This window comes from Theropithecus gelada, chromosome 8 (genome assembly GCF_003255815.1).
Source record: "Theropithecus gelada isolate Dixy chromosome 8, Tgel_1.0, whole genome shotgun sequence".
Lineage (NCBI taxonomy): Eukaryota > Metazoa > Chordata > Mammalia > Primates > Cercopithecidae > Theropithecus > Theropithecus gelada.
The window spans coordinates 75807059-75829834 of record NC_037676.1 but is presented as its reverse complement, the minus strand read 5'-3'; the positions used below and the strand labels follow the sequence as shown (position 1 = coordinate 75829834).

The 22776-nt window shown below is 36.8% G+C and overlaps 1 protein-coding gene across 5 annotated transcripts in view; it reads left to right on the top strand.

The window, feature by feature from the left end:
• The window catches only part of STAU2 (staufen double-stranded RNA binding protein 2), a 334517-nt gene that overhangs the window by 124023 nt on the left and 187718 nt on the right, over positions 1 to 22776 (top strand). For all 5 annotated transcript variants that reach the window (XM_025393312.1, XM_025393315.1, XM_025393316.1 and 2 more), the window contains 4 exons: positions 9069 to 9228; positions 10772 to 10879; positions 12949 to 13161; positions 22609 to 22746. In XM_025393312.1, coding sequence (XP_025249097.1) covers positions 9069 to 9228; positions 10772 to 10879; positions 12949 to 13161; positions 22609 to 22746 — 619 coding nt within the window. The remainder of the gene's footprint in view (positions 1 to 9068; positions 9229 to 10771; positions 10880 to 12948; positions 13162 to 22608; positions 22747 to 22776) is intronic.

Here is a 22776-nt window from a genome sequence, read left to right as displayed (position 1 = left end):
CAGTTACAAAGTGGGAACACTTCCAGCACTGCTTTGCTTGTCAGCCATCATAGGGGAGGCACACCTTACTGCTTCTGCCACACACTGTCTGACCACCCACATCTAGTGGGAAGGCAGGAAATAGGGTGGTATCCTTTAGCACCTGAAGACTTTGAGCAGAACCTTCAGGCTGGGTGCACCCTTTTCTCACCTGCCAGATTCAGTGTGGCTGCTTTTCACTAGAGTTGATCACCCATTTCTCACCAGTCCTATGGGCACCTAATTGCTGTGTGTTCTACTACCTCCCAGTTGAAACGAACAGCGATGCTTGGCAAAACTGTAACTGGTTAATTCCAGCTCCTCTGACTATGCTGCAGTAGGAAGCTACAGAAAAACATCTATGCTGACTAGTCCAGCTTGATTCAATGACCACAGTCCTTAAGTGAAATTGTAGCACTGCCTGCAATCCTATATTTTCTTGGGCAGTTCAGTCTCCTATTTTTAGAGATGACTTTTCCTGCTCTATGGAATGGCTTGCCAGCTACTCTCTTCTTGCCTCTCTTCTGGTAAAAACAACAAGATCCTTTTAAATCATGTCTGATTGTGCCACTTTCCTGCTTAAAACGTTCCAGTGGCTTCCATCATGTGGAATTAAGTTCTGATTTGCTGCCAGGTGACTTCTCAGACCTAGTTTCCTACTAATCATTCCTTGACTCAGGGCTTGTCAGGTACAAGGAACCCTTGCTCTTTCTCAAAAATTGACCAACCAACATGTTATTTCTGCAGGGCCTTTGCACTTGCTGTCTTACTTGCTTAGAGCACTTTTTCTTTCTGGCATTTCTGTGCCTAGAATTCTCACTTTATTCAAATCTGTGTTCAAATGTCACCTCCTAAAGGAGCCCCTGTTACTCTTTTTCCATACCGTGCTTTATTTTTCTTCCTAGCTCATCTCATTTGTTGATATGTATATATGTGTGTGTGTGTGTGTGTGTGTGTGTATGTGTGTGTACTTGCTTGATTGATAGTTTCCTGAGGGCAGTCCTCCATCTCTAGAAACTAAAACTCCATCCCAGCATGAAGTAGGCCTTTAATAAGTTTATGTTGAATTATTAATGTAATTCATATACCCCCCTGGCAATTAGATAAGAGTAGGAAGACCAGGTCAGTAACATTCTAGAGTGTAAAAGGGGAGGTCTTTTTACACTTCCCTTTACAAAATTTGGTAGGCTGGTTTGTGGGAGTCTGTCAAGAATGTGAATGAGAGTAGGGGAGATCACCTACAAAAACTGTCTTGTTGGTGAGAAACAAAATAGAACCCTAGGGAGTATCAACATTTTTTTAAAAAATGATTTTTATTGAAATAAAATTTATGTAACACAAGATTAACTATTTTAAAGTATACAATTCATTGTGCATTTAGTACATTCACAGTGTTGTACAGCCATCACCGTGCTCTAATTTCAAAACATTTCTATCACTTCTAAAAGAAGCCCCATACCTATTAACAGTTACTCCCCAAACTCTGTCCTCCCAGCTCCTGGCAACCACTAATCTACTTTCTGTCTCTATGGGATTGCCTATTCTGGATATTTTGTCTAAATGGAATCATAGAGTATATACCCTTTTGTATTCTAGCTTCTTTCACTTAGCATAATGTAAGTTCATTCATGTTGTAGCATGTAATTATACTTAATTCCTTTGTATGACTGTAAAACACTCCGTTGTAGGGACATACCACATTTTATTTATTCATCAGGAACTTTGGGTTATTTCCACTTTCTATTAGGAATAATGCTACTGTAAACATTTACATACAAGTTTTTGTTTGAACCCCAGTTTTCATTTCTCTTGGGTATATATCTAGAAGTGAAACTGCTGGGTCAAGTGGCAATTCTGTGTTTAATTTTTTGATGAACTAGTCAACTATTTCCTATAGCAACTGCACCATTTTACATTCCCACCAGAATGTATGAGGGTTCCAATTTGCCATGTCTTTATGACTTTTTTTTAAAAAAAACTATAGCCATCCTAGTGGGTGTGCAAAATAGTGTCTTATTGTGGTTTGGATTTGCATTTCCCTAATAAGAACATTTAAACGTGGGCTCCAGATGGATGGGTTAAGAGGAGATAAAGAATGAGCAGACAGGACATAGGACTTTGCAGTCAACTTGGTCTTCCAGACTTACAGTGTCCCCAGCATTGCCTTTGGCAACTGATATCCTGCACCTGACTTTTAGCGTACAGAGATCTTCAGAATCTGCCAGATCTCATACATCTAGAGAGACTTAAGTTGCTTTGATATTCCAAGTCCAGCATGACTTCTTCAGAGTTTATAGTTAGTACTTCTGCAGTTTATAGTGTTCATCTATCCAGTTCATTCAGAGGCAGCATGGTGTAGCAGTTATGAGCATGGGCTCTGGAGTGAGACTGCCTGGGCTCAAATGCGGGCTCAAGTCGGGTGGCCTTGGGAAGGTTAGTGAATGTCTCTATTTTTTCAATTTCCTCATCTGTAAAATGAAGTTGGGTTGTGAGGATTGAGTGAGATTAGTATCTAAATGCTTGGAATAGCGCCTGGCACATAGTAAGTGCTTTGTATGTTTTTGCCCTAATTATGATAATGGTGATGTGGTAATGATTTATCTATATATCCATTTAGAGAAGGGGCAAGAATAGGTTTATGTTGGTTCCAAGTATGAGATTGAGGGTGGTGATTATGTGTTTACAATAATGGGGCTCTTTGATAACATGCTGTGCTTTGCATAGTCCTGATTATGGCACTACTGTCAGTGATACAGTACAAGTTACTTATTCTCTTGGTTTGTGTTCTGTATTCTGTAAGTCATTCCACTAATTTATCAAATTTAATTTTGAACACAGATTTACCTTTGTTTATACAGGGACTAGACTTCCTTCAATTAAGTGGGTTTTTTTCCATTTTTATTCTAGTGTTCCATATTATTTTTTAAAACTTGAAATTATGAGAGGAAAGAACATCATTTATGATGCTGTCATTTCAAAACACCCTATCCTAGCTTTTAGTGCATGTCTTTCTATATTTTCCTCTAGGCATTTAAAACATACTTACAGTAATTCTACAAATAAAATAGAATATCCATATACCTCTTTTAAAGCATGTTTTCAGCTGACCTGTGAATCTTTTCTAACCAGTCCTAATATTTGAAATTCCTCAAGAATTAACAGTTAGATCTCATAAAAGATATATTTTTCAAAATTTGTAGATATGAATAGAGAAATAACTGTCTCCTATCTAGATATTATATATATACAAGTTTGAAAATGTGCCAGGGACTATTTTATAGCTCTATGATAAAAACCTGCTGTTTTTCTACAGCAAGAAAAAGAATGCTTAGCAGTGCCAAAAAGTGTACAAAGAATCAAAATAATCGACATGTCGTTTGAATTCTTAGTTTTGGCCTTTAGGGTTCTTTAAACATAAATTCTACAAATATTTTGCAGATAAGTAAACTGAGATAGAAAGGTTAAGTGACATTTCTGTTTCCAGTCAATGTTAGAAATAAACACAGAAATCCAAAGCCTCTCCTTATTAGATCAGAAGATAGCATTTTCATATATTTTAAGATGTAAGTCTGTAGAGGAGATATGAATGTTTAAGCTGAGTTGAGATTTATGAATAATGCTATCAAATAGAATGAGGTAATTATTTTTCAATTTGTAAAAATCCTAATGTTATTTGGGATATGTCTTTCTCACCTTGTAAAAATGATGCTTAGGAAAGTGGAGATGTTGGAGAATAAAACAGTCATAGAATGGTAGGGAGGACATACGGGATTTTAGTTGTTTAGAAAGATAATACAAAATGAGTCCATAAAGAGGGCATTAAATGAAGTAACTTTAGGGAGGATGGCAAGGACATGTGGTATAAAAGCTAACAGTCAAATATAAGTGAATGTAAAATCTTTCCTTTACTCAAAAAAACTATAAGGAATGTCAAGTATTAAATCAAAGGAACCAGTATACATACTTTCTTTACTGTTGTATTGACTTGTGGTATCTTGAAGATAGGCAGAATCTCAAGACTTGTTTGGGATCTAAAGGAAAGGAAGATTCTATTTTATTTTATTTACGATTTTATTTATTTTTTGCAAGACTTCCAGCAGATAGAAGGCAAGGAGACATGGAGATAAAAAGGCCTTGCAAGCAGCGTTTGTCAGATTTAGGCTGTTAAGTAATGTGGCACACAGTGCTCATCATTTTGATCTTTTACTTCGATTTTACATCATGCACTTGTGTCTCTTTGATCTGACATGCTGCAGAAACACAGTGTTTCGTCATGGTTGTCTGTTTGTTTCAGCAGCCCTTGACTCAATAAAACATCTCTGAAGTCTATTAGTGGGCCTTAGTTTAGGTCCCTTGCATTAGTTTCTCTGGCCTTCCATGAAGATAGACAATTTAGTAAACAAAAATGAACAAAAATGGAAGAAGATAAAGCAGATTCTCCTGGACTCTGCAGTTAGGCAGACTTAAATTTGACTCCCAGCAACTCTTTTGGAGACATTTGTTACCTCTTAAGGTGACCTTGAGGACATCTCCTGCCTTACCAGGCTGTAGTGAGGATTAAATGAAAAAGAGATATGAAAGACCTAACCATTGTGTAGTAAGCAATGTGTGTGGTCTCTTTCTTGAATGGACTTTGAAGCAATTGCCAAGTCACATAGGCCACATTGTGTGATGTGGTGATAATCTGGGACCTTTATGTTGCAGAGAGTCAGCAGGGCAGCTTAAAATTATGGTTCCCTCCTCAGAAACTCTGATGCAGCAGATCAGGCTTGGATCACAGGAATCTTCATTTTTAACAACTGTGGAAAATAATTCTGATGAAAGTAGGATCTTTCAAATCCCAAGACTTTTTTGGGATTTAAAAGAAATTCAACCATTTGACCCTGAAACTTAAATAACTTGGATGGGTGAGTTTTTCTTGGTTCATCTTTTAACAGTAATCATTATGGGGATCTAAACATTGTCCACAAAATTCTACTTGAGAAAAATTATTCAAGAATACCTATGTCTGCTTAGGTAAATATACTAATTTGTAAAAATATGTACATCACTTATTATAAGTACTGTGTTAGTCTGATCTCATGTTGCTATGAAGAAATACCCGAGACTGAACTGAGTGATTTATAAAGAAAAGAGATTTAATTGACTCACAGTTCTGCATGGCTGGGGAGGCCTCAGGAAACTTACAATCATGGCGGAAGGCACCTCTTCACAGGGCAGCGGGAGAGGAAATGAGTGCCAGCAGGGGAAATGCCAGACGCTTATGAAACCATCAGATCTTGTGAGAACTCACTCCCTATCATGAGAATACTGTGGGGGAAACCACCCCCATGATTCACTTACCTCCACCCAGGTACTTCCCACAACACATGGAGATTACAATTTGGATTACAATTCAAGATGACATTTTGAGTGGGGACACAACCAAACCATATCAAATACCTTACCAAAAGTGACTTAATACGTGAAATAAGTGAAAGTAGAAGGAAATCCATTAAAAGGAACATATCAATCTTTATAGTTAATAAATTTTGGGTATTTCTTTACCAAAGGAAATAAGTATTTTGAGACCAGACCTATCACACAAAAACCATTCTGCATCATCTCCCCTGTAATTCAATCTGGATGCAATTAATGAGAGTGCTCTGGCTAATCTTGATTGTCATGATGGTATGAGGAGATGTGATATATAAGGTATTCAAACCATGTGGGGTATATTATTAAGAATCATTGTTAAGTAAGAGGGTAAAGTGAAACAGAATGAAATAAGTCAGGCATCCAGTTTTGGTATTTCCTGTTGTTAGTGCTAGAATTTTTACTTTTTATGTTAAAAATGCAACATACTTAATTTTTCCTCTGATACTTACACAATGTAATTTATATATACATATATATCCACATGCATGCACATACACATACATTGAGCCATATTTGATGACCAAAAAGGGAGAGGCCCCAAGGGCTCTTTGGTGTGCAATTAATATTTTGGCCAGAAAATCAGCAGATTGTTTCAGTATGGTTATGTGTTATGACATCATATTCCAGTAAAGTTATAATGAACAGAAATTTTGTTTGTCTCTGTGGCAAACCAAAATGAGTTTTGTAATTGTCAGCAGGCCTTAGTGATTATAGTGGCGCCCACTCCCTCTGCTGTAGTTAAAGGTCTGTTAGCATTTCAGTTGTGGACCTTCTATTTTCAGAAGTTTATAATTAATTGTAAACATTTGCTCTATGGTGAAAGTTTGCCATATAAGATCTCAGTTCAGGAGTAAATTTCTGATTTCAAATTATCTGTTTTAAAGTTTTATAGTAGCACCAGTTAAAAATAAACAAAGTTCTGTGGAGGTGGGAAAACTGAATTTTGTGAAATACAAAGTGAAGATCACCAGCGTTATTCATATTAGTCTGTCAGATTTTTGCATTAAAGGGATTAAAATAAAATAGATGATAGGAAATTGTGTACTCCAGTACACAATATTTAATTATTGTAACCAAAAAGCAAATAATATTGTAGTTTTTAATCTTTGTTTATAATAATGCATTTGAAATGCTTTAAGTTAATAGAAAACTGTAGTTCAAGAAAATTGATTTTAAGTTAAGCGTTTAAAACAGCAACTTTTTCTTTTTTTCATACTCTGAATTCCTGTCCTTCATTTGGCACTGTTAATTACTCCTGTCCCTGACATTGTGTTGTAATTTTTTTTCTAACTTTGACCCTTTTTCATCTCTTTCACTGCTGTCTATTGTTTCCCTTGCACTTTGATCATAGGCATTAATCAGTTCCTAGCCTTAGGCTCTTTTTTGATTCCTTTACACTTACCCTTTCCAGGTGCTTATCCACTTGCATGGTTTCAATTATTGCCTCACAAATCTGCATCTTCAGTACCAATCAGCATTTCTAGTTCTTCACCTTCAGTAAACCTTCATTGATTAGTCCCATCTGCCTGGTGAATTCTTACGTGATGGGCTCTTTCCAGTTTATCTCAGGTTGAACATAGAGCGTCACTACTTGGATGTGCAGTAATTATCTAAAATATAGTAGGACCTCAATTGGACTTCTTTTTGCTTGGAAGAAAACATTTTTAAGGACTGGAGTGATTTTTAACTCATTTTTTTCAGCATTGCACTTGTAAATCCACCATTCCATCAAAATCGATTCTGTTTATTTTGCTAAGTTGCTCAATTCAATGGTCATATTTCTCAGTCATCATTTTACTTGACCTGTTAGTAGCATTAGATACAATTAATCCCTCCCTTCTCCTTGATAGACTTTTTTCCCGTTTGGCTTTCAGGAAGGACATTGTGCTTGCTTGCCTTTTCTCCTATCACACCCTCCCACAGAGTTCTCATTGTTTTATGCCTTTAAATACTGCCTGTATATTGATGATTCCCAAATTTTATCTCTACCTTGGACCTCTTTGCTGAAGTCCAGACTAATAAATTGAGTTGTTCACTTGACATCTATACTTGGATGTCTAATAGGTCTAATAATCGAACATCTCCAAAACAGAGCTGTTGAAATCCACCCCCAGCAAACCCATTTCTTTTTTCAGTCTTCACTGTCTCAATAGATGGGTACTCCGTTTTCCAGTTGTTTAGTTCCAAAACCGTGATGTCATCCCTGACTCCCCTCTCATGTTCCATAGCCAGTCTTTGGGTAAACCCGTCATCTCTACTTCCAAAATTCATCTGGAAACAATGACTTCTCGTTACTTCCATTGCTACACCCTAGTTCAGGCCACTGTCACTTTTCCCCTGGATTATCCCAGTAGCCTATTAGATATCCTTGCTTCCAGCATTGTTCCCCTACAGTGTGTCCTCAAAATAGTAATCAGATGGTTATTTCAAGAGATAAATCAGATTATGTCACTTCTCTGTGCAAAACCTTCCAGTGGCTGATCATTTCACTTGGGGTAAAAGATGCTTACAGCAACTTGTAGGGAAGGCCCTGTGGAATCTTGCCACCTCTACTCGTCTAGCTTTTCCTCTCTCCCTAAACTTTTGCCAGACAGGCCTCCTCCGAGTTACTTGAACATGCATGGCACACTCCTGCCTCGCTGCTCTTGCTGCTGGTATACTCTCTGCTTCAGATGCACTGTTCCAGATATCTGCATGGCTTGTTCCCTAACTTGTTTCAGGTCTTTACACAATTGATATTTTCTCAATGGAACGTCTCTTGGCCACCCTATCTAAAACCTACCTCCCTGACACTTCTGAACCCTTTCCTCTTTACTTTTTCTTACATCTGTCTCTAACATACTAGGTATTCTACATATTTTTCTTATTGTTTATCGTCCCTACTCTAAGTGTTGTTCATTGTCATAGTCCCCTGTCATATAGAAGACACACCATAAATAATTGTTGAATTAATGGATTTTATCACATCTCTTAATTTTTTCTCCTTAATTTCTTTTGGTTTTTTTTGTTTCTTCTTACAGCCTCTATTATCTCTTCATATCTGCATTATTGCAGCTTTTTAGTCACATGTCATTAGCTTCATTACCTCAGTCACCATAAAATGTATGAATATAACACTTCCTGCTCAAGAATTGGCCTAAACTCCTTATTCCTGTGCTGAATCTGCTCTCCTTATTACTTTGCATTGTACTCAGTCCATTTCTCTGCTCCTGTATTTCTAATCATAATTATCTTCTGCAAAAAGCACAGTAATCTACATGTTGTCGCCTGAACAGTCTTGCCTGACCCAGCCTCTGTTGTAGCTTCACCAGACTGTTCACTTACTTCTGTCAAAATCTGACCAAAAACTTCTCACCAGGAAGTCTCCTGTGATAGAATTAAATAATTTTTACTGTATTATTTTATGTTTAATGTTGTATACTATATATGTTTTTCATGGAGATCAATATAAGCTATTATCTGTAGATGTATTGACTCACATTTTATCAAAAAAGTATATTTTTGAGGTTAAATTTTTTTTAAGAGTATAGCACATTATATAATTGGTATCATTTTAAACAAAATAAATCTTATGAATGATTATAGAGTGGTTTTATTAAGCTAACTTTATTGTTTTTATTTTCTTATTTTAGGTATCATTGCCCAGTGCCTAAGATCTTTTATGTTCAGCTCACTGTAGGAAATAATGAATTTTTTGGAGAAGGAAAGACTCGACAAGCTGCTAGACACAATGCTGCAATGAAAGCCCTCCAAGCACTGCAGAATGAACCTATTCCAGAAAGATCACCTCAGGTGTGGTGCTGGTGCATGTGACAGTCTCTTCTTTCTACTTTCCCAGTGAAACAAATCAGTGAATTTTATAATTAAAACAAATAATCTGTTCTGTTAGGGAAGAATACTGGAGTGAAGACCTGCTAAGATTTGCATCTCAGACTGTCTACTGTACTTGCTTCATGTGTTCCTGCAGGATGACTATACCTTTCAGAACTTTGGTTCTTCCCTTGAGTTCGCTTCCCAGGCATCTGGGGATTTGGGGATGTATATGAGGATGAGAAATAACATTGATTTGGCTTATATTTCATACTATGTTTATTGAATATAGATTACATTGTGTGAATATAGAATCAGGGATTTAAAGTGGAAGAGATTTTATAGATTTTTTCAGTCCTCCTTTGTTTTACAATAAGGACATTGAGTCTGTTCTTGAGTAATCTCACTCATTCTCCTGGCTTCAGCTACTTTCTCGACTGACTTCAAAATAGTATCTGTAGCTCAGGCATGTCCTATACATAGCATAGTGAGCTTCCTTTTTTTTTGTTGTTGTTGAAATGGAGCCTCGCTCTGTCGCTGAGGCTGGAATGCAGTGATGGGATCTGGGCTCACTGCAACCTCTGCCTCCCAGGTTCAAGCGATTCTCCTTCCTCAGCCTCCTAAGTAGCTGGGACTATAGGCACATGCCACCACGCCTGGCTAATTTTTTGTATTTTTAGTAGAGACGGGATTTCACTGTGTTGGCCAGGATGTTCTCGATCTCCTGAGCTCGTGATCCACCCTCCTTGGCCTCCCAAAGTGCTGGGATTACAGGTGTGAGCCACCGCGCTCGGCAGCATAGTGAGCTTCTTACTTACCCTACAGTTCAAACTCTACAGTTTTCCTTTCCCCAAACCAATTGTTTCTTTCTCCTTTGATATTTATCTTAATGGCAGACTTAGGTGTTTTTCTGCTTGTACTCTTTCATGAGAGCTCCTATCTATTTCTTGATCTGTTTTCCCATGAGATCATACACTTCTTGACAGCAGGAATACTGTCTCTTTCTCTCTAATAGTTATAGTGGGTTCAGCATATATGAGGCCTTCCAGAAGTATGTGTTAAATAAGTGAATAAAGAAACCGAGGCCTGTGCCAGACATAGATCTCCAACTAGGATGCTCCTGGTTTGCATCCTGTACTCTTTCTGTAACTTCATCCTCATAGATCACATTAGAACACCAGTGGCAGGGGAATTCCTGGGTGTTGGGGATTGGGTGGGTAGAGAACTCTAAAACAAGAGAGCCAGGTCTAGGGATGTAGGCTAAACTCAAATTAGTGTATGGTTGAGTAAAAGATTTCCAGTCTGCATTAAATACTTTTCCTTCAAGGAAAACAAACTAAAAACCAAGTAACAAAAAGCCTGGCAGCAAAGCCCTTGACTGCTGTGGTTACAGGACAATGCAGCAGATACAGTCTATAGTTTGTTGTTTCTTCTTGTAATTTAAATAGGCCATCTTGACTGTAGAATAAAAGTAAAGTTTGTTATAATGTCACGATTCAGTGTTATCCTATTTTTTGTGATTTAGAATGGTGAATCAGGAAAGGATATGGATGATGACAAAGATGCAAATAAGTCTGAGATCAGCTTAGTGTTTGAAATTGCTCTGAAGCGAAATATGCCTGTCAGTTTTGAGGTATGTACTCGGTAGAGATCTTCCCATTTTTTCCCTTGCTCTGGTTATTTTAAACAAACAAACAAACAAATAAAATTAACTGGTATACTAGTATCCTGCAAGAGTTAATATGCTTCTGTATGTTCAAACCCAGTATTACAAAATGATCTAAGCCCTGGTAAGAATAGAAATCATGATGATAACACAGATTCCTTCTGATTTTTTTATTTTCTGTATTAAGCCTTTTGTATACATGATATTTCAATTTTTATAAAAGTTATTTTCTGGGTGTAGATAATTTGTGGTATCCTATAGGATTTGGTGTTTTAAATAGGATTAAATTAAATTTATTCAAGTTAAGATTTAGTGACACATATGTTAATATCCCATTTTTTTTCAATTGTGTGGAGGCCAAAATATGTTTAACATTAACTTCAACTAACAAAATCACCAAGAAGATGTAATGAAGCAACTCTTGATTTTACAGCTAGATAAATATATCGCAAATATATTCATAAAATTGAAGAAAACTTAAAAAAATAATTATCATAATACTTCCCTTATTAAGAGGTCACTAATTTTACAACTCATGTCTGGAAAGTAGGCAAGAACCAGGAAATAAGCTGAAAGAGTTGTGGATAATCTTCCCTCACATTGTATGACATTCACCTACTAGAAAGCTCCCACATCTTACTCATTGGCAGGATCATTTGAGTTGGACTGAGAAACTGTTAGCTTTCTCTTGGACACATTCTGACAAGTTGCATTATCTCAGTTCTCAGTCCACAGCATGTTAAAAGCAGCAAAATGAGGAAGTCAGGGAGAGAATGTACTTGAGAGCCTATTGGTCCAGCAAGAAATGATACGGAAAATTTGGAAAACCTGTAAAAAGTAATTGCTTATACTGAAAAATTATTGGGATTTTTTTTTAAAGGCTGCAGTGACTACAAACAGACAGTTTTATTATTCTTAGATGTTCTTGGGAACATCAGTATATTATGGTATAGGATATCTGATGTTTATAATGATCTAATGTGAACAATTAAAGGTTAAATATTTAGTATTCTCTATTAAGTCAGTAAAATAAAAATATATATATATATTTTTTAAATTGAGAAGAATGTCCATCAAAGTGGTTAAAATAAACAGTTTTGGTGTTTCAACTAGTAAACCTAAATTACTTGGAAACTATGCTTATGATAAATTCCTTATCCGTAATAATGTCACCTTATTGAGATATTGCGGTGCTTTCATTCCTTTTCCTAATTAGTATCCGATATTAGAAGACAAAATTTCAGTGTAATGTTAAATAGTAAACTGCTTGAATAGGGCATCTTGTATAGGTCAGAATTTTGAAGGAGACTAAAGTTTTGAGTCATCAGGATTTGGAAGACGTATTTCCTCCAAAAGCTGGCATAGTGTAAAAGTGAGAGCAGATTAAGCAAGGTTTAGTAACATTACATTCATAGTTGACAAATCCATAACTCATTGCTCTAGAAAGCTAGGATTTTTTTTGGCATACCTACTTACCTTTTTCAAATCATGCCACAAGAATAAATTTCCCTTTTATAAAACAGCCTTTGACATCCCTATCAAAAACAGCTTACTTTTCATCCATCACCTGTTTTTGAGAGGCTTCCACAGGCACGGTGCCTTGTGGTTTATAGAACTACATGTTTCTCCAGTAATTTACTCATACATAGGAGAAAGTTAGATATATGTAATTATATACAAATTATCATTCTAGATGGCCTAATATGGTATCTAATCTAATGGTATTTTTGATGTTCTTAAATTTGTGCTCCATAAGACATGGAGAAACTGTAATTAGAATTATCTGTTTTAAACTAATAAAAAATCATTTTGACTGTGAATCAAATGTGTTTATTTAGATTTCTTTTGTTTCAACTGCATTAAGCATCAAGTGTCATAAATAGTCCCAATATAATACCTTCATAATAGCTTTCTTAAAGAAATACTATAATTTTGGCATAATACTAATTTTGGTTTTGATATGAATATTAAGTCATACTATAAGAATACATCTTAAGTGCCTATCCATTGTTTAATATTTTACTTGTATTTAATAGGTTATTAAAGAAAGTGGACCACCACATATGAAAAGCTTTGTTACTCGAGTGTCAGTAGGAGAGTTCTCTGCAGAAGGAGAAGGAAATAGCAAAAAACTCTCCAAGAAGCGCGCTGCGACCACCGTCTTACAGGAGCTTAAAAAACTTCCACCTCTTCCTGTGGTGGAAAAGCCAAAACTATTTTTTAAAAAACGCCCTAAAACAATAGTAAAGGTAAGTTTATGTTTGTGAACATCAGTCAGTTTTACTAAGTAAATATTATAGTAGCTATAGATAAGCATTTTTCTATAAGGCAAGTCCCTGAACTTATGGATTATATACAGTCCTGAAATCAGGGCAGGACATGTGACTATAAATTAATGACAGTTCTGTTTTGCTTTTTAAATACTTGTGCACCTGCATTTGTTCATCAAATAATCATAATCTTAGGTATTTATATATTTTTTTGTTGTTTAAAAAGTGCTTTCCCATTCATGTCACCTTTACTGTAACTCCTCATGACTGTGTAAGGTGGATGATGTTAGCCCTCATTTTACAAATAAGATTTTACAAAATATGTTCAAAGAGTCTGCCCATTTTTATTCAACAATCATGTCGAACCACCTGGACTGCTGTCTAATCCAGTGTTCTTTCTGCATACAAGGCTGTTACATAGTAACTTCTTAGGGTATCATGAAATGGTAACAGGATACACAAAAAAATCATATGACTAATACTAACAATAATAGCTGCAGCAGCTGGAAATCATAAAGCACTCCATGTGCCAGACTTTGTCCCAACACTTTGCATGCTTTAATCACATTTCATCCACATAGTAACCTTATGAAGTAGATGGTCTTATTTTGTTGCCATTCATTCAGATGTGTATACCTTGCGAAAGAAGACTATAGAGCATACAGCTTTTCAAGATGTGACTCTTTTATTGGGTCAGAATTTATTTACATTAATAAGAGAAAAGTAAATATGAGAGGAATGAGATGAATCAGCATTTAGTACAGGACAGTGCCTGTGAATGCTTGACACGTATGACATGTCTGGAGCTAGAGTTTTGTGTTTCCAGAGAAAGCCTTAAATTGCCAGCATTTCAGTTGCTGGCTCAGCCTCACTCATTTAGCAGCCTTCTTCTGATTAGGCCGTACAAATGAAGGATTACAGATAAGAAATGTATTTAATCTCAATGGATTTCTTTTGTTTTTTGATTGCACAGTGGCACAATTTAGGTATTTTTACAGGTTTTATACCTTTGTACCTTTGTTTTATTTAAAAATACATACATACATATATACAAAAATACTACTTAAATACTTGTTTTTAATGAATGCTGACATTACTTCACTTAGAAGAAGATGTAGTAGGTAATGCATTCCGTGAACTGGAATTACATGTTATATGTAAGGTAGACTAAAAATAAATGCAAATAGCTCTACTTATCATGAGTCATAGTGGTTTCAAAGAGGACTGGCATTTTCATTCATGTGCTCCTCCTACACAGTCAGGAGTAGAATATAGCTATTAAGAGAATGACCTTTGGAGTTAATTTTGAGTATGGATCCCTGTGGCCTGAGCAAGTTACCTAACTTTAAAAATATTTCTTCATTTATAAAGTGGGAGTAGTAATTGACCTTGCTGTATGGGATTGTTATAAGTATTAACTGAAACAGTGCACAAAATGTATTAGTAATTATTAAGTATTCATTGTTATTAATGACAATGCAAATACTGTAATAAATAGCACATATTAACTATTGGTATTTTGTATCTGATACTGCCTATTCACATTTTATATTTATGTGAATGTATCCATGAACTGTTTTCTTAAATCTATTAATATATAAAATCTATGGCTTTTCTAAGATGGAAGAACAGCATTTTATGTTGGAATGGTGGCACAAAACTGGTCACATAACTTCCGTCTAATCTATTTAACTAAGTTTTATCTTGATAAATTAAGAATAATAAACCAGGCTGGGCGCGGTGGCTCACGCCTGTAATCCCAGCACTTTGGGAGGCTGAGGCGGGTGGATCATTTGAGGCCAGGAGTTCGAGACCAGCATGGCTATCATGGCGAAACTTGGTCTCTACTAAAAATACAAAAATTAGCCGGGTGTGGTGGCAAGCGTCTGTAATCCCAGCTACAGCTCAGGAGGCTGAGGCATGAGAATCGCTTGAACCTAGGAGGCAGAGGTTGAGGTGAGCCAAGATCACTGCCTCTGCACTCCAGCCTGGGTGACAGAATGAGATTCCATCTCAAAATGATAATAATAATAATAATAAATTGTTAGGCTAGAAAAGATCTGTACATTTCTATAGTAGGATATAAATCTAACTCTTGTTTTACCTATAGCTATTAAAAGCAAGATTATTATTTAAATGTTATTCCCCAGAGGTGGGAGACAGGAGAAACATTTTGAATTCTCAATTACTTGCTACTGCTTCCAGTATATAAGCAATATTATCCCAGAACTTCCCTCCCATGCATCATTCAGATCTCAGCATAAACTTGACTTTTTTAGGGACTCCTCTGGTCCTCTCCTACTCCCAGACTAGGTTAGCCTCCTGCATTTTTCCTCATATACATCACACTTGGAGTTACTTTTGCCATGTCTGTCTTATGTTAAAATAAAGCTTATAGATACTCTGTGAAATGTAAGATTATTTTGAGAGAACAATGTGTATAATGAGTTGGAATCTAGATAATTTTATGTTCATACCTTATAATATGTCAGCTGGAATAGTATCCTGATTTTCAGCATTTTCCTCACTTCCTTGTATGGCTTATACATTGAGGGTCTATAGTTTCTTACACTCAATGGAAGCAGAGAAAATATCTGATCATTTGCCTTGGTTTTATTTAAAGGAATAAAACAATCACATTGTCTCATTTGATCCTCTTAATCACTCTGTGATGCAGCATTCATTTCCATCTTACAGATTAGGCCCTTTATATTTAAGAAACCTATCCAAGATCCTGCAGCAGAGTCAGCTTTCAGATCCAGTTGTCACATCTGACTGCAGTGCCCATTTGATACTGGTTAATTGTGAACTTCTGGATTTTCAGATTCACTGTATAGGGTTATCCTGTTAACATGTAAAACTGCCTTGATAATGTCTTTGTGTTTACATTCTGTTTTTAAATGTAGTTCTCCTCTATAAGACGAGACTTCAAAGAGCGCTTTCTAATCTTAGAGATCAAGTGTTCTGGACACAGTTATTACAACACTGTCTTTATTGGTATATAGAATGATGATTTAAGATTTGCTGTCTAAGGAATAACTTAATTGTCAAAGGTGCTGGTAGTTCATTTCAGTCAGAGCAAGAAACCAAGTAATCCCCTCCCCCACCCCCACCTTTTTTTTTTGAGACAGGGTCTCACTCTGTCTCCCAAGCTGGAGTGTAGTGGCACCATGATCTCGGCTGGCTGCAATCTCTGCCTCCTGGGTTCAAACGATTCTCCCATGTCATACTCCAGAGTAGCTGGGACTAGGCATATGCCACCATACCTAGCTAATTTTGGTATTTTTTGGTAGAGATGGGGTTTTACTATGTTGGCCAGGCTGGTCTTGAACTCCTGAGCTAAAGTGATCTGCTTGCCTTGGCCACCCAGAGTTTTTTTTTTTTTTTTTCTTTGAAACAAGGTCTCACCCCTGTTGCCCAGTATGGAGTGCAATGGTAGGATCTCAGCTCACTGCAGCCTTGATTTTCTGGTCTCAGGTGATCCTCCCACCTCAGCCTCCCAAGTAGCTGTCACTACAGGCACAACACCACCAAGCGCAGCTAATTTTTTGTATTTTTTTGTAGAGACAGGGTTTTGCCATGTTGTGCAGGCAGGTCGCAAACTCCTGGGCTCAAGTGATCTGCCTACCTCCGCCTCCCAAAGTGCTGTGATTACAGGCGTGAACCACTGCACCCAGCCCCAAGCAATTCTTAATGTACACTGAACTCCATCATTATCTAAATTAGATTTATGTATCTGATTCTTTTCATTGCAATCTATATCAACAATAATTTCCTTGGAACTCAGAGACATTCTTTGAGTCAAATTAAACAGAAATAAAGACAGTATACCACTGGAAACACATTCCTATTTATTTAACATCTTCATGAACTGGGCATACTATTTCTAGCACTAGACTCAGAGCTTCTCTTTCTCTTTTCATTGGGATCTCAATCTTAGACTTATGAATTATTATGTGGATTTGTCTTTTCTCATCAGTCCTTCTTGATTCCCCTTATAATTAATTTAATTTATTTTTAAAAATTGAAACGGGGTCTCGCTCTGTTGCCAGGCTGGAGTGTAATGGCACGATCTTGGCTCACTGCAACTTCCGCCTCCCGGGTTCAATCGATTCTCCTGCCTTAACCTCCCGAGTAGCTGGAATTACAGGCACATAACCACGCTCAGCTAATTTTTTTTGTATTTTTAGTAGAGACAGTGTTTAACCATGTTGGCAAGGCTGGTCTTGATCTCCTGACCTCATGTTCCACCCGCCTCAGCCTCCCAAGGTGCTGGGATTACAGGCATGAGCCACCACACCCGGCCCTTTATTTAATTTTTATTTTTCAGGATATAAGTAGAAGTTGAAACCAGTGTTTTATCAAAAGCTAAAAGTTTCTTTTGCTCTTTCCTTTCCCTTCATCTAACCATTGCAACAGTGAAGTTCTCAGTCTTTTTCCTCCTCTTTCCCTAAGCTGTTCTTCTTCTTCTAGGTGTTCAATTTCATCTTTAAATAGGTGATTCCCGAATACCATATGCTCTGCACTGCCTATTAGACATCTCCACTTACTATTTCACGGGTGCCTCAAATTTGGGCCCGAATTCATCATGTTCCCTTCTAAACCTCTTTCTCCTGCAGCGTTCTTTATCTCAGTGACTGGCACTAACATCTAGCTGCTGAAACTACTGGGGGTCATTTTTAACTTCTCTTTTTTTTTTTTGAAGATGGAGTTTTTGTCTTGTTGCCCAGGCTGGTGTGCAGTGGCGCTATCTCGGCTCACTGCAACCTCTGCCTCCTGGGTTCAAGCAATTCTCATGTCTCAGCTGGGATTACAGGTGCCTGCCACCACGCCCGGCTAATTTTTGTATTTTTAGTAGAGGCACCATGTTGGCCAGGCTGGTCTTGAACTCCTGACCTTGTGATCCACCCACCTTGGCCTCCCAAAGTGCTGGGATTACAGGCATGAGCCACTGCACCCGGCGTTTAACTTCTCTCTTACCCCTTATGTCCAATCACTGATTAAGTCCTATTTATTCTGTCACCTAATATTTCTTTTTTTTCTTTTTTCTTTTTTCTTTTTTTTTTTATGAGATGAGTCTCGCTGTGTCGCCCAAGCTGGAGTGCAGTGGCGTGATCTCGGCCTCCTGGGTTCAAGTGATTCTCCTGCCTTCCTCAACCTCCTGAGTAGCTGGGATTACAGGCATGGGCCACCACACCTGGCTAATTTTTGTATTTTTAGGAGAGACGGGGTTTCACCATGTTGGTCAGGCTGGTCTCAAACTCGTGATGCTGTGATCCGCCCCGCCTTGGCCTCTCAAAGTGCTGGGATTACAGGAGTGAGCCACTGTGCTTGGCCTCATCACCTAATATTTTTTAAGTTGGTTCCTTTCTTTCCATCCCTTCTACCACTCTTTAGTCCAACTCACAGTCATCTCTTAACCTAAACTACTACAGTTAAGGTTTTAACTGGCTACAAGTACTCTTGACACCAAATGATCATTTAAAAGGTATGATCTTTTAGAGGCACTTGTCTAATCATGTCATGCCTCTGCTTAAAATCTTTCAGTAATTTTCTTACTCTTTGGATAAAGTCCAAAAATCCTAAACTTAGTTTGAAAGACCATGAGAGATCTGCCTGGAGGCTGTACCTGGAGCACCATACTAGAAATTGTCTGGACGAAATGGCAGCAATCATCTGGAAGAGCTAAGACTGCACAGTGGCTTTTAGATAAGTTTAGTGTAACATGTAATCTGTAATAGAGTGATTATCCATGTCTCTACAGACAGTAGAGACAAGAATAAAGTTTCATAGGTGGAAGTAAAGTTTTGACCATATAATAGATGCAAACTTATTTCTAGGAAAAATACATGAAGGAAGTTCATATGCAGAAAGATCATTTGGTTTCCAAGAATTTTTGCTTTTATGTTATAATACATGCAAAAAGCTGTGTATAAACTTGTGTATAAGTAAAAAAGCATACTAAGTAAGTGTGAGAAAGACCTACTGCCCAACTTGAGTATAAAACATTTCTCAATAAGCTTTGAAGCTCTCTGTGTGCTCCTCTTCCATCACATCCTCATGCAATCTTCCCTAGGCAACCTCTATCATTAGTTTGTATGACCATTTCCTACCTTACAGTTCTACTGTGTTTGTTTTTCTAAAAAATGTTATTTGTTTAGTTCCTTTAAACAACTTTATTGAGGTATAATTGACATAGAATGAGTTGTACATGTTTAAAGTGCACTGTTTGTTTTCATATTTGTTTGCATGTGTACAACCATGACCACAGTCAAGATAGTGAACCTATCCATTCCTCCCAGAATTTTCCTCATGTCCCTTTGTAATCTTCCACCTTCATTTGCTAAGAAACCACTCTTTTTTTTGTCTGGCTTCTTTAACCCAGCATAATTATTTTGAGATTCATCCTTATTATTGCATGCATGAATTGGTGGTTCTGTTTTTTTGCAGGTAATATTTCATTGAATTGATATACCACCACTTGTTTATCCATTCGCCTGTCAGTGGATATTTGATATTTGGGCTGTTTCTGATTTTTGGTTGTTACTCATAAAGCAGCTATAAACGTTTGTGTATATATCATAAGAGCATATGCTTTCATTTCTCTTGGGTAAATCCTTCAAAGTGGAATGGTTTGGTCATTTAGTAGGTATATAGTCAACTTTAGTTTTTCAAAGTTGTAGCAGCTGTGCTCTTTTACATTCTCATCAGCAGTGTGTGAGAACTCCAGTTGTTTCACATCCTTGCTAACACCTAGCATAGTCAGTTTTTAAAATTTCAGATGTTCACCTACATGGGTATTGATACCTCATTTTGGTTTTAATTTACATTTCCTCTGTAATGGAAATTGATGATATTGAGAATTTTTTATGTGTTTACTGTCACATGAGGCCTGATGAAGTGTTTATTTAAATTTTTTACCAGCTTAACAAATTTTAATGCTTATTTCAAATAATAATAAATTTATTATTGAATTTTTAGAGGTCTTTATACACTCTGGATACAGGTGCTTTATCACATATGTAGTTTGCAGATATTTTCTTCAAGCCTGTGACTTGTCTTTTTCAAAGAGCAGAAGTTATTAATTTTGAAGATTTATTATATTTAATTTATGTTATTATTTATATTTTTGTTTTGTTTTATTATTATTAGTTTTTTACATGGAACGTGATTTTGGTGTTATATCTAAGAATTGTTACCTAACCAAGTTACAAAAATTTTTCTTCTGGAAGTCTTATAGTTTTAGAAATTACATTTGCATCTGTGAGACATTTTGAGTTAATTATTTTTATAAATGGTATGAGGTTTGGCTTGAAGATTTTTTTTTTCCTTTTTCTTTTTACATATGAATAGCCAATTGTCCCAACATTATTGGCTGAAAAGACTACCCCGCTGAATTCTTTTTGTACCTTTTTTGAAAATCATGTGACCGTGTGTGTGTGTATCTGTATCTGGGCACGTATTCTGTTTCATTGGTCCCTTTGTCTGTCTTTATACCAATACTACATGCACTATCTTGAATGCCATAGTTTTATAATCTTGAAATTAGGTAGTCTGAGTCTTTTTTTTTCCCGCAAAGTTTTGGTTCTTTGTCTTTTGCATTTCCGTATGAATTTTAGTGTTAGTTTACACATTAAATTTTAAAAAGCCAACTGGGGGCCAGGTGCGGTGACTCATGCCCATAATCTGAACACTTTGGGAGGCCGAGGTGGAAGGATCACTTGAGGTCAGGAGTTTGAGACCAGCCTGTCCAACATGGCGAAACCCTGTCTCTACTAAAAATACAAAGATTAACCATCCTTGGTGGCATGCACCTGTAGTCCCAGCTACTTGGGAGGCTGAGGCAGGAGAATCGCTTGAACCCAGGAGACTGAGGTTGCCATGAGCTGAGATCACGCCACTGCACTCCAGCCTGGGCAACAGTGAGACTCCGTTTCAAAAAAAAAACAAAAAGGAAAAAAGTCTACTGGGATTTTGAGGAGAATTGACATCTTATTGTTGAGTCTTCTGATCTGTGAACATGATGTACTAACTATTTAGATCTTAATTTCAGCAGTATTTTGTAGTTTTAGTGGACTTTACATAAAATATACTATATATATTATTCTGTGCTTGCTTTTTTTACTTAGTGTTCTTTCTGAAATTCATTCATCTTGATGCATGTAGCAATAATTAATTCATTTTCACTGCTATATACCATTCCATTATATGAACATGTTGTAATTTATCTGTTCTTTTGTTGATGAATATTTGTGGTAGTTTTTTTTTTTTTTTTTTTTCCTATTTCAAATAATGCATCTGTGGATATTCTTGTACATATGTGTCCATGGGTTACGGTTTTCTAGGGTATATATGTGCCTAGGTATAGGCTAGTTGGGGTAGGATGTACCGTCTCAGGCTTTACTAGACATTGCCAGGTTGTTTTCTGATTTATAGTACTCCCAGTGTTTTATAAGAGTTTGTGTTACTCCCCATTCTCACCAGTTAGGGCTGTTAGACTTCTTAATTTTTGCTAATTTGGTGGGTGTGAAATAGTAACTTACTGAAGTTTTTAATATGTATTTTCTGTGTCCTAGAGGTTATCATTTCATATGTTGAGTTTTTCCTTATACGACGTATTTATTTATCTCTTTTGCCCATTTCCCTTTTATATTCTCCTTTTCTTAATACTTTTTAGGAGTCTTAAAAAATATATTTTGGATACTGGTTATGTCTTTTTAAAGTTATGTGTGTTGTGGCTGGGCGCTGTGGCTCACACCTGTAATCCCAGCACTTTCGGAGGCCAAGGCTGGTGAGATCACCTGAGCTCAGGAGTTCAAGACCAGCCCAGCCAACATGATGAAACCCCATCTCTACTAAGAATATAAAAATGAGCCGGGCATGGTGGGGCACGCCGTCCCAGCTATTTGGGAGGCTGAGGCATGAGAATCGCTTGAACCTGGGAGACGGAGGTTATGGTGAGCTGAAATTGTACCACTGTACTCCATCCTGGGCGACAGAGTGAAACTCTGTCTCAAAAAATAAATAAAATAAAATAAAAATAAAAATAAAATAATAAAATAAAATAAAATAAAATGTTACAAATATCTCTTCCCAGTTCATGGTTGGTCTTCTTATGTTCTTTTTGATGTTTCTTGATGAACAGAAGTTGTGAAGCACCTCTGGTATACTGAAGAGTTTGCCCAATTTAAAAAGCATAGTTGACCCAGCTTGCAATTAATACCTCTAAGCTCCACGTCCCATAGAAGCCTTGGTTACAGGTCTATTTTATGACTTTCCTTTATAAATATTCATAAATGACTCATTTATCTTTTCTAGTCACAGTTTTGGGGTGTGGGGGTGGAGGGAAGCAGCACCGTTTTTTTAAGGATTCAATAACAAGTTTCACAAGCATATTTTAAAACTTTTTCTTAAATTAATTTTTAGGCTGGACCAGAATATGGCCAAGGGATGAACCCTATTAGCCGCCTGGCGCAAATTCAACAGGCCAAAAAGGAAAAGGAGCCAGATTATGTTTTGCTTTCAGAAAGAGGAATGCCTCGACGTCGAGAATTTGTGATGCAGGTATTTCTAACCTTTTAAAACTACTGAAAA